The sequence below is a fragment of the Cupressus sempervirens genome, chromosome 6 (genome assembly GCF_028749045.1).
Source record: "Cupressus sempervirens isolate cs-2001-9-10 chromosome 6, ASM2874904v1, whole genome shotgun sequence".
NCBI lineage: Eukaryota > Viridiplantae > Streptophyta > Pinopsida > Cupressales > Cupressaceae > Cupressus > Cupressus sempervirens.
Genome location: NC_143123.1, coordinates 213293440 through 213310776, shown reverse-complemented (window position 1 = coordinate 213310776; position 17337 = coordinate 213293440). Strand labels below are relative to the sequence as shown.

Sequence of the window (17337 nt, the reverse complement as noted above, 5' to 3'; positions counted from 1 at the left end):
TGGAAATTAAACATGAATTGCAACTACATTTGCATGAATATCATGCCTAAAAATTTTACATAATATTCTGCACCCAATAAAATGAGTCTGAGTTGACAGCACCTGGTAAAGAAGTATGTCAGCTGCCATGAGAACTGGATAGGTCAGTAACCCTGTTCCAATATTCTCATCACCCTGAAGTACAAAAATTGGAAGCATAGTTATGGTTGCAAGTAATATAACACGATATCTGAAAACCAGCAAAAAAAAAAATATACAAGGCCGAAGAAAAGGACATGAACTGGACCTTTCATATTCAAGAAAAGGCATCTGGAAGAACATCTTAAATAATTCAGTAAAATAAATAAAACTATGCTAAACGTTATAGGGAAAACTCCAGGGTTTCATATATAGTCTTCTTATCAGCTCGAATATGATGCTGCTAACTGATCTTGTTGAAAATGCTGTAATTAATGTCAAATTTGAAGACAATTTATTATTGATGTCAAAGGAGTTTTAATCAGAAATTATAATCAAGTTTCAAAACATGAATTTGAAGGGTGTGCCAACCTATGTATTAATAATAAAATAAGTTCATTTACATGCAAAACCTGGCCAACCTTCATGGTAAATTAACTAGTTACAAACTTAAAAGTATATTTATTTTTGTGAAAAAGTTGGCAAGCCTCCTTGCGCAAAAAAAATAAAAATTATTATTCTCATATGAGGCTGACCTCTTGGGTAAAAAAACACGATTGGGGTATAAGCAGAAGATAAAGTTGAGGTAAAGATATTAAGCAATTAACAAAATATGATATATCTTTCAGGATTAAATGAGGACTGTATTATCCACCAATAAAATTGTAGCAGACCTTTGAAGGAGATTTTTATAGTAGAATTTTTGAGGTCATTTATGGCAGATTTGGAGCAGATCTAAGAGAAGATAAAAGGCAGACATTCAAGGTGATTTAAGGCAGATATACAGCAAGCATCATGCCTGATTTGAAGCAGGTTTGGATCACAATCTGGAGCAGATCATGGAGCAATCAATAACATTCATCATGTCAATGTTTCTTGCAGACCTTGAGCAGATACATAAAGCAGGTTTGGAGTATAGCTATATGTTGAACTCAAGTAAAAACATAAGGCAGATTTGGAACAAAGAGTAAGGCAGAATTTGGACCAGAAAATGTCTCATTTTAAAGCACATTTTACTACTGGACATGAGCAAAGATATAAGGCAGACTTGGAGCAGAGATCTAAAATGGACTAAGCATAAATACAACCCAAATTTGGAGTAAAGATTAAGGCAGAATTGGAGTAGTTATAGCTGATGTTTTGGAGCAAATACTGGAGAGGTCAGCGCCTTCCAATTTGAAGAGATTAGTGTCTCCTATTGCATTGGCACTCATTTGTGGGGTTGTGGCTATGAATTGTGGGGATTCGTGTCTCCTGTGGTTTTATGCATTTGATGTTTGATAAAATAGTTATTATAAGCAATAATTAGCTGTGGTTTTCCACCATAACGGTTTCAACATAAATCTTGCATTATTCTCGGTAAAAATAATGTGCAATGTGTAAAGTTTCTGTAAATTCTGTATTAAATAATTTAGACTTGTATAATATCATTTAATGCTGAAAATGATCTTCTTAATATTTTGAAGTATGGAGGAGTTGTCAACTTTAATTCTGATCTGAATGTTATTTATCTCTGTAGTAAATTCGAACTGGTATTATTGCTTGAGGGAGCAGACTTGTGATTATTGTGTGTCCTCAAACAACAATAATGCCCACCCTATATATCAAGACCAAAGGGCATGTCCCTTAAAAGGACATGACCCTATCTAGGTTGGCCAAACATCTCTTGTAGAAATCCACGCCTAGAAGAAAGTAACACAAAGCTAACTAATATAACCATTAGTTATGGTTAGTACACAATGTAATTTCTACCCAAAGATCGCCACCCATTCTAGTGTCAAGACTAGTGTGTGTGTGTGTGTGCCACCTATGATATAATAGGTGAAGATAAAGGTGCGTCTACACTTTTCAAACTAGTATAATTATCAATGTTAATATTTGACACTCCCTCTTAACTTGATAATCATACTGAGAGATAACATATCTAGCATCATCAATTACGATGAATAAACATAGATTGATACTCTATATATCTCTGACTCTTCTTGAGAAAATGGCACCACATGATAATGAGTCATATAACCATCTTGTGATATGACTCATCACTTATACTAGAGATGTCAGTATTGCATATCAAGCAATACACACACGATAAAATCCGAAAAATGATTAAATTCTTCATTTATCAAGGTTGTGACTCATAGGAACTGGTAATCCTATATCACAACTTGATCTTGAGTTAAGATCTACTAGAAAATAGGATAAAGTCTGAAGAATAAATTCTTCCCTTGTCCAAGTTGTGATTGATAGGCATAGAAGTGCTTATGTCACAAATGATCTTGAACTCGCCTAGATCTAACAATAGTTCTTTACTATTCAATACATTATCTAAGGGATCGTCATCTCTCATAATTTGTTTTATACAAGTATTCATTATCTCAGAAATTGTCACCCCTTAAATAATGAATATAGATGGTTGGGCCGTTAACAGTCAATAGCCTGAAAATTAAATTATTTTATTAATAATTTAAAGAATACAAATGGATTACAATTCAACCATACCAAGTCTTCTCCTTAAGTGATCTATCTTTACTCTAGATAGAGGTTTGGTGAGTATGTCTCTTGTCTGATCTGCAATGCAAATGTATTCTAATTTTATAGTATTCCTATCTACCATATCTCTTACATAATGGTAAGGAATTTTGATATGCTTGGACCTGTCATGGAAAATTGGATTCACTGAAAGCTTGATGCAACTCGGATTATCACAATGAATAATCTTAGGACTCATGGCTTGCCCAAATAATCCAACAAGTAACTTCCTTAGCCAAATTGCTTTTCGAGAGGCCATTGCTGCTGCAATGTATTCGACTTCTGTGGAGCTTTGAGCTACTGAAGACTGCTTTCTACATATTCAAGATATCATAGCTGATCCACAACTAAAACAACATCCTGAAGTACTTTTTCTATCTTTAACACTTCCACCCCAATTTGAGTTGTTGAATCCATGCAAATCTAAATCAATTTTCTCATATTTGAGCCCAAAATTAATAGTTTCTTGTAAGTATCTCATAATATATTTAATTGCAACTAGGTGAATCTCCTTTGGCTCACACATAAACTGACTTAATGCATTAACAACATAGCCAATATCAAGTCTTGTATTTACCAAGTACACAAGGGACCCAATCATCTGTCTATAGAGAGTAGAATCTATGAAAGGTGATTTTGTTGCTGCTTCTTTAAGTTTATGTAGATTAGTCTCCATTGGAGAAGACATAGACTTGCGATTCCACATTCCAAATCTCTTCAAAATATCTAATGTATACTTCCCTTAATTCAGTATAATGTTGTTAGAATTTTTCCATACTTCCAGTCATAGGAAGTAATTGAGGAGTCCCAAGTCTTTCATCTTGAATTCTCTAATTAGATCTTCCTTGCATTGATCTATGAGATGATCATCACCTATTATTAGTAAATCATCAACATACAGTATCAAAATTACCATATCACCTTTATCTCTTTTATAACATAAATTTGGATCGGCTTCATTTTTGGAGAATCCTAAGCCAGTGAGATACTTATCAATTCTTTCATACCAAGCCCTTGGAGCCTACTTAAGCCCATCAAGAGCTTTCTTGAGCCTACAAACAAAAACATTAGGATCATGAGTTTCAAATCCTTCAAGTTGCTCCAAACATACTTCTTCTGTAAACTTTCCATTTACAAATGTTGTTTTTACATCCATCTGATGTACTTTCCATCCCTTCGATACTGAAATTGCTAGGACTACTCTTACAAGGGTATTACTGCCAACAGGAGCAAAAGTTTCTTCATAATCAATCCCTTCTTTCTGAGAGAATCCTCTAGCTACAAATCTAGTTTTATATTTCTCAATGTTACCATTAGTAGCATGCTTTATTTTAAATATCCACTTGGAAGAAACAATAGATTTTCCTGTAGGTCTTGGAACAATTTCTCAAACATCATTCTTCATAATAGATTGATATTCTTCTGTCATAGCTTCTTTCCAAGTTGTATGTTTAATAAGATCTGAAGGATTGGTCAGTTCTGTTTTGGACAAATCATTCATTTTTTTTGTATAACTAGAAAATATTTTGAGTCTTTTGCTTTCTCTGACTGTTCTAGAGGGTGCAGCAAAGTCTTGTGCTTCCTCGACTATTTTAATGGCCCGAAGTGGTCTCTTCTTTGAATTTTGAGTTTCTCCAAGATTTAGATTTTGAATTTCATTTTCAATTTCTTCAATATTCTCCCTCTAAGACTCAGACTCAATATTTCTTTCAAAACTAGGTAAACGAGAAGGTTCTTCAGAACTAAGGGCTCTTTTGAATTCTAGATCTTCTTCAAAAATTACATCCCTACTAAGTTCAATACTTTTCTATCCAAAATCCTATATGCTTTAGATGTTTCACTATACCCTACAAAAATACCTTTCCTCCTGGAGGGTTCTAACTTAGTTCTCTTTTCTTTTGTAACATGGATACATACAAGGCACCCAAAAATCCAAAGACGACTGATATTGGGTTTAACCTTAGTAAAGACTTCTTCAGGAGTTTTATCTCTAAGGTAGGAGTGAGGGCTTTTGTTTTAAATATAGACAGCAATACAAGAGGGTTCTGCCCAAAGATAATATTCTAGATTTTGATCAAATACCATAGCTCTAGCAGCTTCTATAATTATTCTATTCTCTCTATGCTACCCCATTTTATTCTGGATTATAAGGAACGGTGTACTCCCTCATAATTCTTGTTTCTTTACAAAACCTTTTAAACAAATCTGAGGTGTATTCCCCTCCATTATCAGTTCTAAGAGTTCTAATTTTATAACCTGATAAGTTTTCAATTAATGTTTTGAATTCTTTAAATCCATTTAGGATTTCTTTTGATTCTTTGCATTTTAAAAAGTAAATCCATGTTTTCCTAGAGAAATCATCTATGAACAAAATATAGTACTAGAATCCTCCAAGAAAAGGAACAGACATAGGTCCACATAAATCTGAACTAATTAATTCCAAAACATTTTCAGTTTTTCTAGTGCTATCATGAAATGGAATTTTGGTGTTCTTACCTAGAGTGAACCCTACGCATATGCTTGAGTGGTCTTTATTTAGTTTACGTAAACTAGTAACCATCTTCTCCATAGTTGATAAGGTTTTGAAATTTAGATGTCCTAACCTTCTGTGTCATATTTCATTTATGTCTGTAGCTTCATGAATAAAAGCTTGAATAGGTCGACTAGGTTCTGAATTTAATTCATACAAATATAATTTTCTCTGACCAATCAACTTCACTTTCGTAATTGAGTTCTTTGCCCAAGTTATTACTTTACCATCCATGAAAGCAACATTATGTCCATCATCTTCAAGTGTTGTAACCGAGATTAGATTTCTTTTTATTCCTGGTACGTAGAGTACTCCATTGAGAAGAAGAGAATTTCTTGATTTTAGTTTCAAGGTGCAGTTTCCAATTCCTTCGACAGAATGTGTTGAATAATCACCAATGGTGACTTTGCCATTAACCTTTTTTTATATAGAGTTCAGTGCTTCTTTCTATCCTGTTATATGTCTAGAAGATCCACTATCAATTACCCATGCTTTACTTGAGATGTCATTTGATAGTGATGAATATAATATACAATTCTCGGTATCATAGTTATCTTCTTCCCTAGTAACATTCGTAAAGTTCGCTTGTTTTTTAGAATTCTCAGGACAATTAGATCTGTAGCGTCCAAACTTTTCACATCTGAAACACTTTATTTTTGATAGATTTTTCTTGGGTTTGCCATTCTTTTGAATTCCCCTTTTCTCCTTGAAATGCTTCTTCTTGCCCTTATAGGGGTTTGTATTAAGAACATAAAGTTCTTCATCTTTTGTTTTCAGTTTCCCTCCTTTCTTTAGTTTTATGGATTCTTCTTGAAGACAATCTCCCTTAAGTCTGTTGAAGTCGGGAAGTTTATCTTTGGCACTTATCCCTTATGCAAAAGTTTCCCATGAATTTGGTAATTCATCTATAGCCATCAGTGTTAGTTCTGTGTCACTAATAATGGTTCCTATACTTGAAAGTTCATCTCTTATGCTGGCAACCCTTAGGAAGTAAAAATTCATTGATTCTCCTTTCTTTATTTGTATGTGATTTACTTGTCTTTTCAGTGCGAGAACTCTAGTTGCATTGTTGACCTCATATGCATTTAGTAATGCATTCATCATATCAAATGTTGTCTGAAATATCCTTCTAGATATTTTACTACAAACCCTTGATATTAAAGAGCAGATTTAAATCCGAACAGTAAACCAATATTTGATATAAATTTCAAAACGTTAATCGATTTATAACCAACAGATATGCATATTTAAAAACCCAGAAAAGTGTGTTTATTTCCTCCAATATTCAAAAGTACGTATTTAAACCAGCAATTAACACAAATAGTTGCCAAATAACATTATCGTATTATACAACAGTAATACAATAACACGCATAAATCCAAAAAATCCAATCTTATAAATAAAAATAACAGTCAGATTGGCAATATAGATAAAACCTATAAGAAGGCTAGGTTTGCGTCCAACCTCTAAAAGCTTCTTCAAGGGTTTGCGTCCTTGAAGAGATAACCACTAACTGTTTCCATCTCCCAAATTAATATCTGTTTTAAATATTATAATCTTCATTCCTTCCCATGTGAAGCTTGTTGTACCTTTATCATTTTTTCTAATGTGATGCACGCTCTTTTAAGCAATATGGGATAAAGCACCTTTTTTTCTCCTTTAGACACTTAAGTGAACATAGTACCTTTTTACAACATAAAGTGACAAGTTAAATGAACTTTAATAGTCACTTAGTCAGTAAACTATATAATCATCAGGCATTAAAATAATTGGTCAAACAAACTCAGATAAGTACGTGCAATAGCTCGTTGGAAAGCTCTCAGCGAGACGCTTCCAAACCAACACTGGGATATCAAGAATACTAAGCTCTGTTTACTTACTAAAATTAGTAAGTATCCGAACAACCTGCCAAAACTGCTCTGATGGGTCTGAAATTGGAATTGTCTAAGCCAAACCTTGAACTAAACCCCGTAAAGAACCTTTTCAGCCCTAAAACCTAGGCAAAGTGAGCAAGCAACACAAAATTATAATGTCCCAAAAAAAGGGGACATTACAAAGCTTTCCTTCTCAAAGATTGCTTGCCCTCAAGCAATCCATTCATACTTGCAGAAACTAAATGCTAGGATCCCATACTCGCCTTGAGAACGAGATTCTACTCCTCAGTCGTTGTAACCTGGCATGCATCTTCCCAAATCCGGAATGGTGAAACAGTACAATAGGAATTGTATGCCAAATAACTGAATGCTAGGATCCCAAGGCTCACCATTAAGGGACACCAACTGCCATGTGCTGCTGCCCTCTATACCAATACCCTCAGTCAGAATGAATGCCTCACTCCGTGAGCGACCCTACGAGTCTCTACTGTCAAGTGATGATGGGAGCTCGGCAATATACCAATATCCACCCCAAGATGATAATGACCAAACTCTCCTCCTAGCTCCCCGATAAAAGGCAATACATAGGGATGCTACCCCTGGATCCCAAGTGAGAACTCGTGCGCTGCCTGAGATACCATTAACCAGCTCCTGTAATATCTGTACCACTATACCATTGTACCACTCCCACAATAATTGTACCAATGACAATGACAGATCCGACCAGTATGACTCCACCACTATATCACCCCAGTGAAAATGAAGTAATCCTAATCTCTCGAACTCTAATGTGTCAGAAGATTGAAACACACAAATCATAATCTTGTGACTATGTAACAACGCAGCATAATCCACCAGATGTAAAATAATATTAGCACCTGGATTCCCAATCACCCAATCAACATGATCTTGGATAAAGGAGTGGTTGGTGACTCACTAACATTATGAATGCTCACACTATATTCAATATGCTGCTGCATAAAAAATGAAGACACCTCATGTGGAATGTAGGGTAGTGTATGTTCTCCCCATTCATCTGCAAATAACTCATTGACCCCTAAAGGCCAAATAGAATCAACGAATATACTACTAGCATCCATAGGCAAGTCACTGATAGCTGGAATATACCAACAAGAAAAATCACCAATCAACAAGTAGGTTGTGGCCATCTCGTAAGAGTTGGGTGATAAATCTTTTGGTAAGTTGAAGAATCCCTCAGAGCATGCTAAGGATAAATTTGAACTTCCTACTCCACCATAAATACCCTCGCTTATGTCAAAGTCTTCGTAAAATGAAGGTTCACCATCAATTGAAATCTCTAAATTATCTTCACTTGTTGTATCACTAACCATGTGCTCATGTGAAGATGTACAGCTGCTGTCATAAAAATCAGAATTTTCAGACGCATCAACTTGTTGATCCATAGAATTTTTCTCATCCTAGAAAATCTCAGATGAAGAACACGTGATTGAATTACATTGTTTGCCTTCACATCTACCCGTTTTGTGAATTTCTTCAATGATTTGCGTGATTTCTTGTGCCCTTAAACAACGATTATCTTCTTCATAAGTGGCTGCCCCACTCGTTTGATTTTCAGTTTTGTGGATGGAGTAATGTGTTAAACTCAATTGAAAGTATAGTTCATCTACCTCACTCTCCTTGTCCTCCCCAAATTTTATTGCTAGCTCTATATCCATTAATAGTTGCAAGTACTCATATTTTATCATTTTCAAAGTTGCAAAAATAGTATGTAAAAGAGGACTTGTGACACCACATACACTCTCATGTCTCTCTTCTATCACAATCTTTCATATGAGATCCTCAATCAAATTGGAAGAATCATCCATCCTCATCAACACTTGGACAATCTTGTCCTCTTTGACCAAAAGCATATCTAATAAGTCAAGGAGTGATAATGGTTTTTGATCATCTCCTTCGAACACAAGTGGCTTGTTCTCCATAGAATCTCTTGATTTCTCATCACCTAGGGAGACAACATTTTCAGATACGTCCTCAAACTCAACGTGTGGTAGATCATCTATCCTGCCAGCATTGCGGTCCATTTGCCCCTCAATATTTGACATAATTTTTAGCCTAGTATCACCATAAAATTCATCCAAGTTAATTTCCATGTCACCAAATAAGATGTTGGTGTTTTCCATGTCTAAATAAGATGGGGAGTTGCCAATGTTGGCGGTTTGGTCAACTCTTCTACATGGACCATTAACCTGCTCATCAGAAGGACTAGTGTAAACAACTCCATAAGATACTTTTGTCTCCCAATTACCTATTAGTATACTTGTGCCATTATTAGTACTACTATCAGGTTGATTGATATCTTCCCTATGCAAATCTCTGTAACTGTCCTCTGCAAGGAGATCTCGAGCCAATTCATAGTATTTGTTTCTTATCATATCCGTTTTGTTTTGCAACTCTAGTTGAAAGTCCACATAATTAATGAAAGGAAATTCTTTTTGAAGCTTTGACGGGAATTTGTTACAACCATCGTACAGTCTCCTTACTTCGGTTTTAATATCGAGTTGGAAGTCTCATCCCATTTCCTCTGCCATGTAGCTTTTCCAAGTGCCTGTAGATGTCCAACACTGAATTGTGCAAACTCAAGGACAAGGAAAAATTCCAGAATGTCTAATAACAAATTAACAAACAGTTGGTACTTCAACATTAAACAAAGCTCAGATGTCTCTGTAATGATCCTCTGATAATTGTGATCAACTATTCCTGTTTGATACTTGGTGCGACTCCAGAATGGCTTCCAAACTGAAATAATCTCAGTGCCAAACTGACCACTGTAATAATCTCAATCCCAAACTGACTAGAAGACTTTAAGGTTTTTTTAAGTCTATATTGTCAAACACTTGGTGTATATCCCTGTTGTGTATTCTATATTTTCTGGAATGTGCGATGTTTTTGATTGATAATGCAATATTCTCTGCTAGATGAAAACAATAATAGAACACCCAAACAAACCCGTATTGCTGGTGCACCTTCAAAAATAGTCATGAACAAATGCCCAAAGTCTGGAAAATAATAATCTCTGCAAGTTCTGAATAATGAGTTCAAAAGTACCTAAGAGCATTGTACTCATCTTATGGTAAGTGTCAGTTGTATGTCATGTCAGCTGAAGACGTATCCATGTCATTTAGACCAAACTCCTCATTCTGATCCCATGACTTTCATATTCTTCAAACTTCAACTGCTCAAACTTTCCCCTCACGAACCATCACTGCAACCCGTATAGATTGGAAATTATATGATATGCCACAGTCTGAAAACAAAGTACCAACAGACTTACATAATCGGGTTAATGCTTTGCAAGTTGTCCTTCTTCACTATCGTCTCACTATTCAAGATGTCTGGATGTATTAGCACTGGTTTTTTCCTGCACACTCCTTACTCTCATACACCATTGTAATAATCTTGATTAATTTTTTATCAAAATGCTGATTGTATAGCTGAGATGGATTTTTGTCAAACACTTCTCAGACCACCTGAAAAGGCTCTATTACCACTGTATGTAAATTCTACTAGTTCTAAACAATAAAATCCAATCCGTAGTTCAAGGTATATTGTCAAATAGTTGACACGAAATCACAGTTCCTCAGCATTATACATTCTTATACTCTTCATACAATTTATTTACTGATATAATAGCAATGGATTTATAATAGGAAAAACACAACCACACGAAACTATATTGAAATTAAAACTTAAGTAGTCAGGTCCATGCTTTATGACATATATTATGGAGTTTAAACTTTGCACAGCAACAATATGACTGTAATCTTTGTCAGTAATATCCAGCAAAAGGAATAATGCAAAGAAGGTGTGAAATGGACAGACTGTCACAAGGGAGGGTATCATTGCCGAGGTTGATGGACGCCCAAATACTCATCCGAACACACTTCATGGAACTCGTCCCAACTGGCCGATTGTCTCAAAAGCCTCCTCTGGCTCACATGCGATGGAGAAAAGTCACAAACTCAACCCAGGGAGGAGATAATAGTCAATGCCACTGCTTCTACAAACCCATGAAACTCACAGTTCCCTTCTAAATCACAGTTCGTTGTTCTTCACGTCTGCTCTTAGTTCATTTGTCTCAATTCGGATACTCCACTCAATCCATAGTAAGACTGTAACATTCATGCGTAGAGGAGTTATGACTAGTGACATCTTTACTTGAGCAACTTGCGAATGCGGGGTGGGGAAGTCTATCAACGCTAAGAATGGTTCTTGTCTGCCATTACCATCCTCAAACTCCTGAAGCTCAGAGGAAGACTTACGCTTTCAATTGGTAAGAACTGCAATATTCTCGTGTCTGTATGTCATCTTGAATGCATCAACTGGCAGTTGTATAACTCACACCCAGACTGGTGTTTTACTTGCAACCCATCCACATTATACTCACTGCGGCTGCCATAACTGTTGGTGGCGTGTATGCTAATTGCGTAGGAGGAGAGAGTCACTGCGTGACCCAAGTCTGCAATGTCATGAGGTCCTTGTTGGAGTCTTTCCACGTTCACCTAGGTGTGCCCCTTTGATTTCCTCCCATTTTTTCTTGATGACATGACTCAGCAAAAACTTCAGTCCACAGCTCCTGGCTATGTGTGACTTATTCCCATTTCCAAACTTAAAGTCTTAAACAACAAACAACACCTGCTATGGCCAAGGTAAACTCAGCTCCTTACCTCCTTTGATTACTCTTCAACCATATCCCAAACGACCACTGTATGATGTTCCTCCTGCGACTTCCTGAGATGAAGAACTTTGGATGTAAGATAACCTCCTTCCTTATTCAAAATTTGTCATAACTTCTGAGCAAAAACAATGAAGAGTTGGGGTGATGTCCAACCGCTCCAGAAAAGCAAACTGGAGGGGTTTCCTCCTCACAATTTAGACCAGTCACTTAAAGCAACTAGAACTTCAAAGTATTTGAATTCATAAATTCATGTGTCAATTCCTTTTGCGATTTAATTACTAATATAATTTCACAGGTTGGCAAGATGCATGGCTCTAATACCACTGAAATATCCCTTTCCGGATAATTTACTATAAACCCTTGATATTAAAGTGCAGATTTAAATCTAAACAGTAAACCAATATTTGATATAAATTCCAGAATATTAATCGATTTATAACCAGCAGATATGCATACAAGAAAACCTAGAAAAGTGCATTTATTTCCTCCAATATTCAAAAGTACATATTTAAACCAACAATTAACACAAATAGATGCCAAATAACATTACTGTATTATACAAGAGCAATGCAATAACACGCAACAATCCAGAAAATCCAATCTTATAAACAAAAATAACAATCAGATTGGCAATATAGATAAAACTTGTAAGAAGGCTAGGTTTGCATCCAACCTCCAAAAACTTCTTCAAGGGTTTGCGTCATTGAAGAGATAACCAGTAACTGTTTCTAGCTCCCAGATTAATACTTGTTTTAAACATTAATATCTTCATTCCTTCCCATGTGGAGCTTGTTGTACCTTTATCACTTTTTTCAATGTGCTGCACACTCTTTCAAGCAATGTGGGATAAAGCACCTTTTTTTGTCCTTTACTCACTTAAGTGAACATAGTACCTTTTTAAAATAAAGTGACAAGTTAAATGAACTTTAGTAGTGACTTAGTGAGTAAACCATATAATCATTGGGCATTAAAATAATTGATCAAACAAACTTGGATAAGCACATGCAATAGCTCATTGGAAAGCTCTCGGCGAAACGCTTCCAAATCAACACTAGGATATCAAGAATAATGAGCTCTATTTACTTACTAAAAATAGTAAGTATCCAAACAACCTGCCAAAACTGCTCTGATGGGTCTGAAGCTGGAAATGTCTAGGCCAAACCTTGAACTGAACCCTGTAAAGAACCTTTTTGCCCTTGAAACCTAGGCAAAGTGAGCCGACAACACAGAATTATAATGTCCCAGAAAAAGGGACATTACAGTTTGCCATTCTTTTGAGTTCTCCTTTTCTCCTTAAAATGCTCCTTCTTGCCCTTATAGGAGTTTGTATTAAGAACATGAAGTTCTTCATCTTCTATTTTCAATTTCCCTCCTTTCTTTAGTTTTCGGGATTCTTCTTGAAGACAATCTCCCTTAAGTCTATTGAAGTTGGAAAATTTATCTCTGGCACTTATTCCTTGTGCAAAAGTTTTCCATGAATCTGGTAATTCATCTATAGCTATCAGTGTTATTTCTGTGCCACTAATAATGGTTCCTATACTTGAAAGTTCATCTCTTATGCTGGCAACCCTTAGGAAGTAAAAATTCATTGATTCTCCTTTCTTTATTTGTATGTGATTTAGTTGTCTTTCAGTGCGAGAACTCTGGTTGCATTTTTGACCTCATATGCATTTAGTAATGCATTCATCATATCAAATGTTGTCTAATGTTTTGTTAACATAGGTACAATATCATTCTTTACTCCATTTAGTATGATCTAAATGGCTTTTCTATTTCCTTTACTTCATATAGTTTTATGAGGTTCAACATTAGGTTGTTTGGATGCTGAATCAACATATTATTTTACATCATTTTCTTCAAAAATCATCATGATTCTGAATTTCCAAACATCAAAGTGTTCTTTCCCATCAAACCTGTCCTCGAATCTAATTATGTATGCCATTGAAGATAGGAGAATGATGCTAGATATATATGAGGTATGATTGCTTAAATTTGTAGAGTCTAGGTTCGACTACTAGAGCTCTAATACCATGTAAAATTTCTACAAATTTTGTAATAAGTAATTCAGACTTGTATAATATCCTTTATTGCTGAAAATGATCTTCTTAATATTCTTAAGTATGGAGGAGTTGTCAACTTTAATTCTGATCTGAATGTTATTTATCTTTGCAATAAATTCGAACAAGTATTATTGCTTTAGGGAGCAGACTTGTGCTTACTGTGTGTCCTCAAACTACAATAATGCCTACCCTTTATATCAAGACCAAAGGGCATGTCCCTTAAAAGGACATGAACCTATCTAGGTCGGCCAAACACCTCTTGTAGAAATCAGTGCTTAGAAGAAAGTAACACAAAGTTTAACTAACATAACCATTAGTTATGGTTAGTACACAATGTAATTTCTGCCCAAAGATCGCCGCTCATTCTAGTGTCAAGACTGATGTATATATATATATATGCCATCTATGATATAATAGGTGAAGATAAAGGTGCAGTTGTTGCACTTCTCAGATCTGTATAATTATCAATGTTAATATTTAACAAAATGTTATGACAATAATATTTAGGTTGTAAAAGTAAGAAATTACTTATATTTATTCATCCCAACCTTCCCCCACCCCCTTTTGAGTATAAGTGTGTGCTCATCAGATACATACTTAAAAACTAATCTATTAACAAACCTAGAGTCTAAATGCATCCCAATTAACTAAAGTTATAAACCCTGCAAGAGGCCTCGAGATTAGGATAAGAATAAATAAAAATGCAAATATGATTAGAAATTTGAAGCATTTAGCATCACAATAGACTTAGGGATCATCAAATTTCACAGAAACAAGAAAAAGCAGTTTATAAACCGTCTTCATTGTCCTTGCATATATAAAATGAACCAAAAGACTTCCCGTCATATGGTAAGAGAATGCAGTGCAATCCTACTTCCATATTATTGTGGAAATGATGTATGTAAGCATTTCTACAACAAAAGAGTCCAAGTGCTAATTTACTAGTTACAGTTTGATCTTGGCTATGGAGATTCTGGCATGGCAAAAAAAATGGGGTTGGGTTTGTTTTAGAAACATTCATGGAAAAAAATAGAAAAAAAGGTAATATTTACATATTTGAAGCATTAAAAACGGGGAATTAAGTTCAGAATAACACAATATATATATATATATAACATGAGAAATTATTTAAAGTGAGTTACCACGTAAGTTATATAGGATTTGTGTGTGCATATTTCACTTCAGATACTCAAAGATCAAATGTATATTTTCAATTGCAGATAACCCAAAAAAAGGCTCTATCCTTAAGTTCAACAGTAGGAAAAGATATATACGAATGTTAAGCACATATAGCAATATTTATATGGTGAAACACACATTTTAATGTTAAATGTATCTTAATTTAGAAAATTTCAAAATATGAAAATTAACACTTAAAAGCTAAATAAGTAATTAAATATAAAGCAATGTAAAATACCTAAACTACTTATTTGGGTTCAGATTCAAATACATGGGTTCATCATGCACATATAGAAAATCATATGGCAATTGGGTTTGGGTTGTGCAACAAGAGATAAAAAAATCAAAATCATGTACATATTTATATCTTAAACATAAAAATTGCGTTTACTGCAATATTAAAAACATAAACTCAGGAGATGGTGTCTGACAGGACGTCGAGTGCAAGGATTAAGGCACTCATGCAATAGCCTTTCTCATGTCTCCATTTGCTGCATTTTTAGGGACGTTTATTTGGAGGTAGGGAGTGTGTAGGGAGACAGGAGTCCCTCTTTAGTCTGATTTTTTTCCTGGTTCCTGCGGGGGGTTTATTTCAGAAGTTGAGAAAGGAGCTTTGGTTCTGATGCAGGGTGTGGTTCTTGTGGAAAAGATTGTGCAAGGTACTGCATGTGCAACTGTTCAATCCTAATCTTCTATTGGTTGTACAGGTTCTCCCTTTGGTACTGGCTTAGTGCATGGGGCATTTTCTGTATTAATCTTGTGAGTTTAGTATTTTCTTGGTTTAGATCTTGCCTATGGAGAATTGAGGGATTGTCCCTGCTCAAATGGCCTCTGGAGATATGGAGATGGTTGATCCTTCTTCCTCTATGCATGCAAGTGTTATGGCGCCCTTAAGTACATTTCAATCTGGGGAAGGTGTTTCCTCGTCAAAAGGGACTGCTCAAATTAAAAAGGTGAATGGTTGTTTGGAGAGATCCCAGCAACATGTTATATCGGTGATTCAACCTAAACAAGTTTCGAATGATGTTCCATCTTACATGCAACCTTATGGGTCTGCGACTTTCATTACGTGTCATGGAAACATGGTTGCACTAAGTTTGGAATTTGGAAGGAGACATGGAGATCCTGCTAGCAGCTAATAATTATTTTTTGGTAATTTTCTCTAGCACGATGGACAAAAAAAGGGCTTTAGAAAAGGACCCTTATTTCTTCAATGATCAATCAAATGGGGCTCTTTATTAAACCTTGGCACATCAGTTTTAACACTGTTGGGGAGCTTCCCCCACAAGTGCCAATTTGGGTTCGGTTGCAAAGACTTCCGTTGGAATTCTCAAGGCAAGACATGTTGCACTCAAATTCACTGCTTCTTGGTAAATCAATGCAATTTTCTACTCAAACTCAAGATAGAAAGATAATCTCTTATGCTTGAATTTGCGTTGACATTGATTTAAATAGCCCATTACTAGATTCCATGAAAATTATTTGGGATCGTCTTCTTGGATCCAACAGCTAGATTACGAGACTTTTCCATTTAGATGCAGAATATATCATGAATCTAGTCATGTATAGCTTAGATGCCCTAGAAATAAATTATCCCCTTTAGCAGCTTCCAGACCCCTTTGCACTTCCCCTAACGAGGGCAAAGGGAAGGCCTCTCTGACAGATGGAGATGTTGATAAGGAGAGATTTATTCTTGTTAAGCACCACAACAAGGGTATAAGACAGAAAAAGCATGCATGGATACACAAAATGATGAAACTTTTAAAAAGTTTGAGGTTCTGGATGACTTAGTTTAAGAAGAAGAAATTCCAATTGAATTTTCTTTTAAGGCTAAGTTATACAGTATGGTGATGGATGAAGACAAAGAGGAACAAACTTTACCCACAATGGACTAACGAGTTGAGCAATTGGTTACTAATTTACCTTCACAAGTTCTGAATAGCAAGGTTCTCATTAGGTTTCAGAACTTGCTTTAGGGTGAAGTTGTGATGGCTTCAACTCCTTCACTCAAGGTTGCTTCTGATACTGGGAAAATGTAATATCCTACCCCTAACAGGTTATCTACTCTTCTACTGTTACATCCCAAAATTTTGCTGTAATTTTTGAGCTTGCTCATAACCGTTGGATTTAAAGGATTCTTCTTTCATGATCATGAAATAGGTAGTTATTTATATACGTTGTATTAACCATTAATGAAGATGGTCATTAACCATTAACTGTTATTTGATGTTAGCAGTTGCTTGATTTTGAAATTATGATTAGTAATTT

The 17337-nt window shown here is 35.3% G+C and overlaps 1 protein-coding gene across 5 annotated transcripts in view; it reads right to left on the bottom strand.

Moving 5' to 3' along the window:
- Positions 1-17337, bottom strand: part of OVA4 (Nucleotidylyl transferase superfamily protein) — a 265199-nt gene that overhangs the window by 131621 nt on the left and 116241 nt on the right. For all 5 annotated transcript variants that reach the window (XR_016352847.1, XR_016352848.1, XM_089787496.1 and 2 more), the window contains exon 7: positions 103-174. Coding sequence is in view for 3 of the 5 variants with exons in the window: in XM_089787496.1 (XP_089643622.1) it covers positions 103-174 (72 nt within the window). In the remaining 2 variants the exon portion in view is untranslated. The remainder of the gene's footprint in view (positions 1-102; positions 175-17337) is intronic.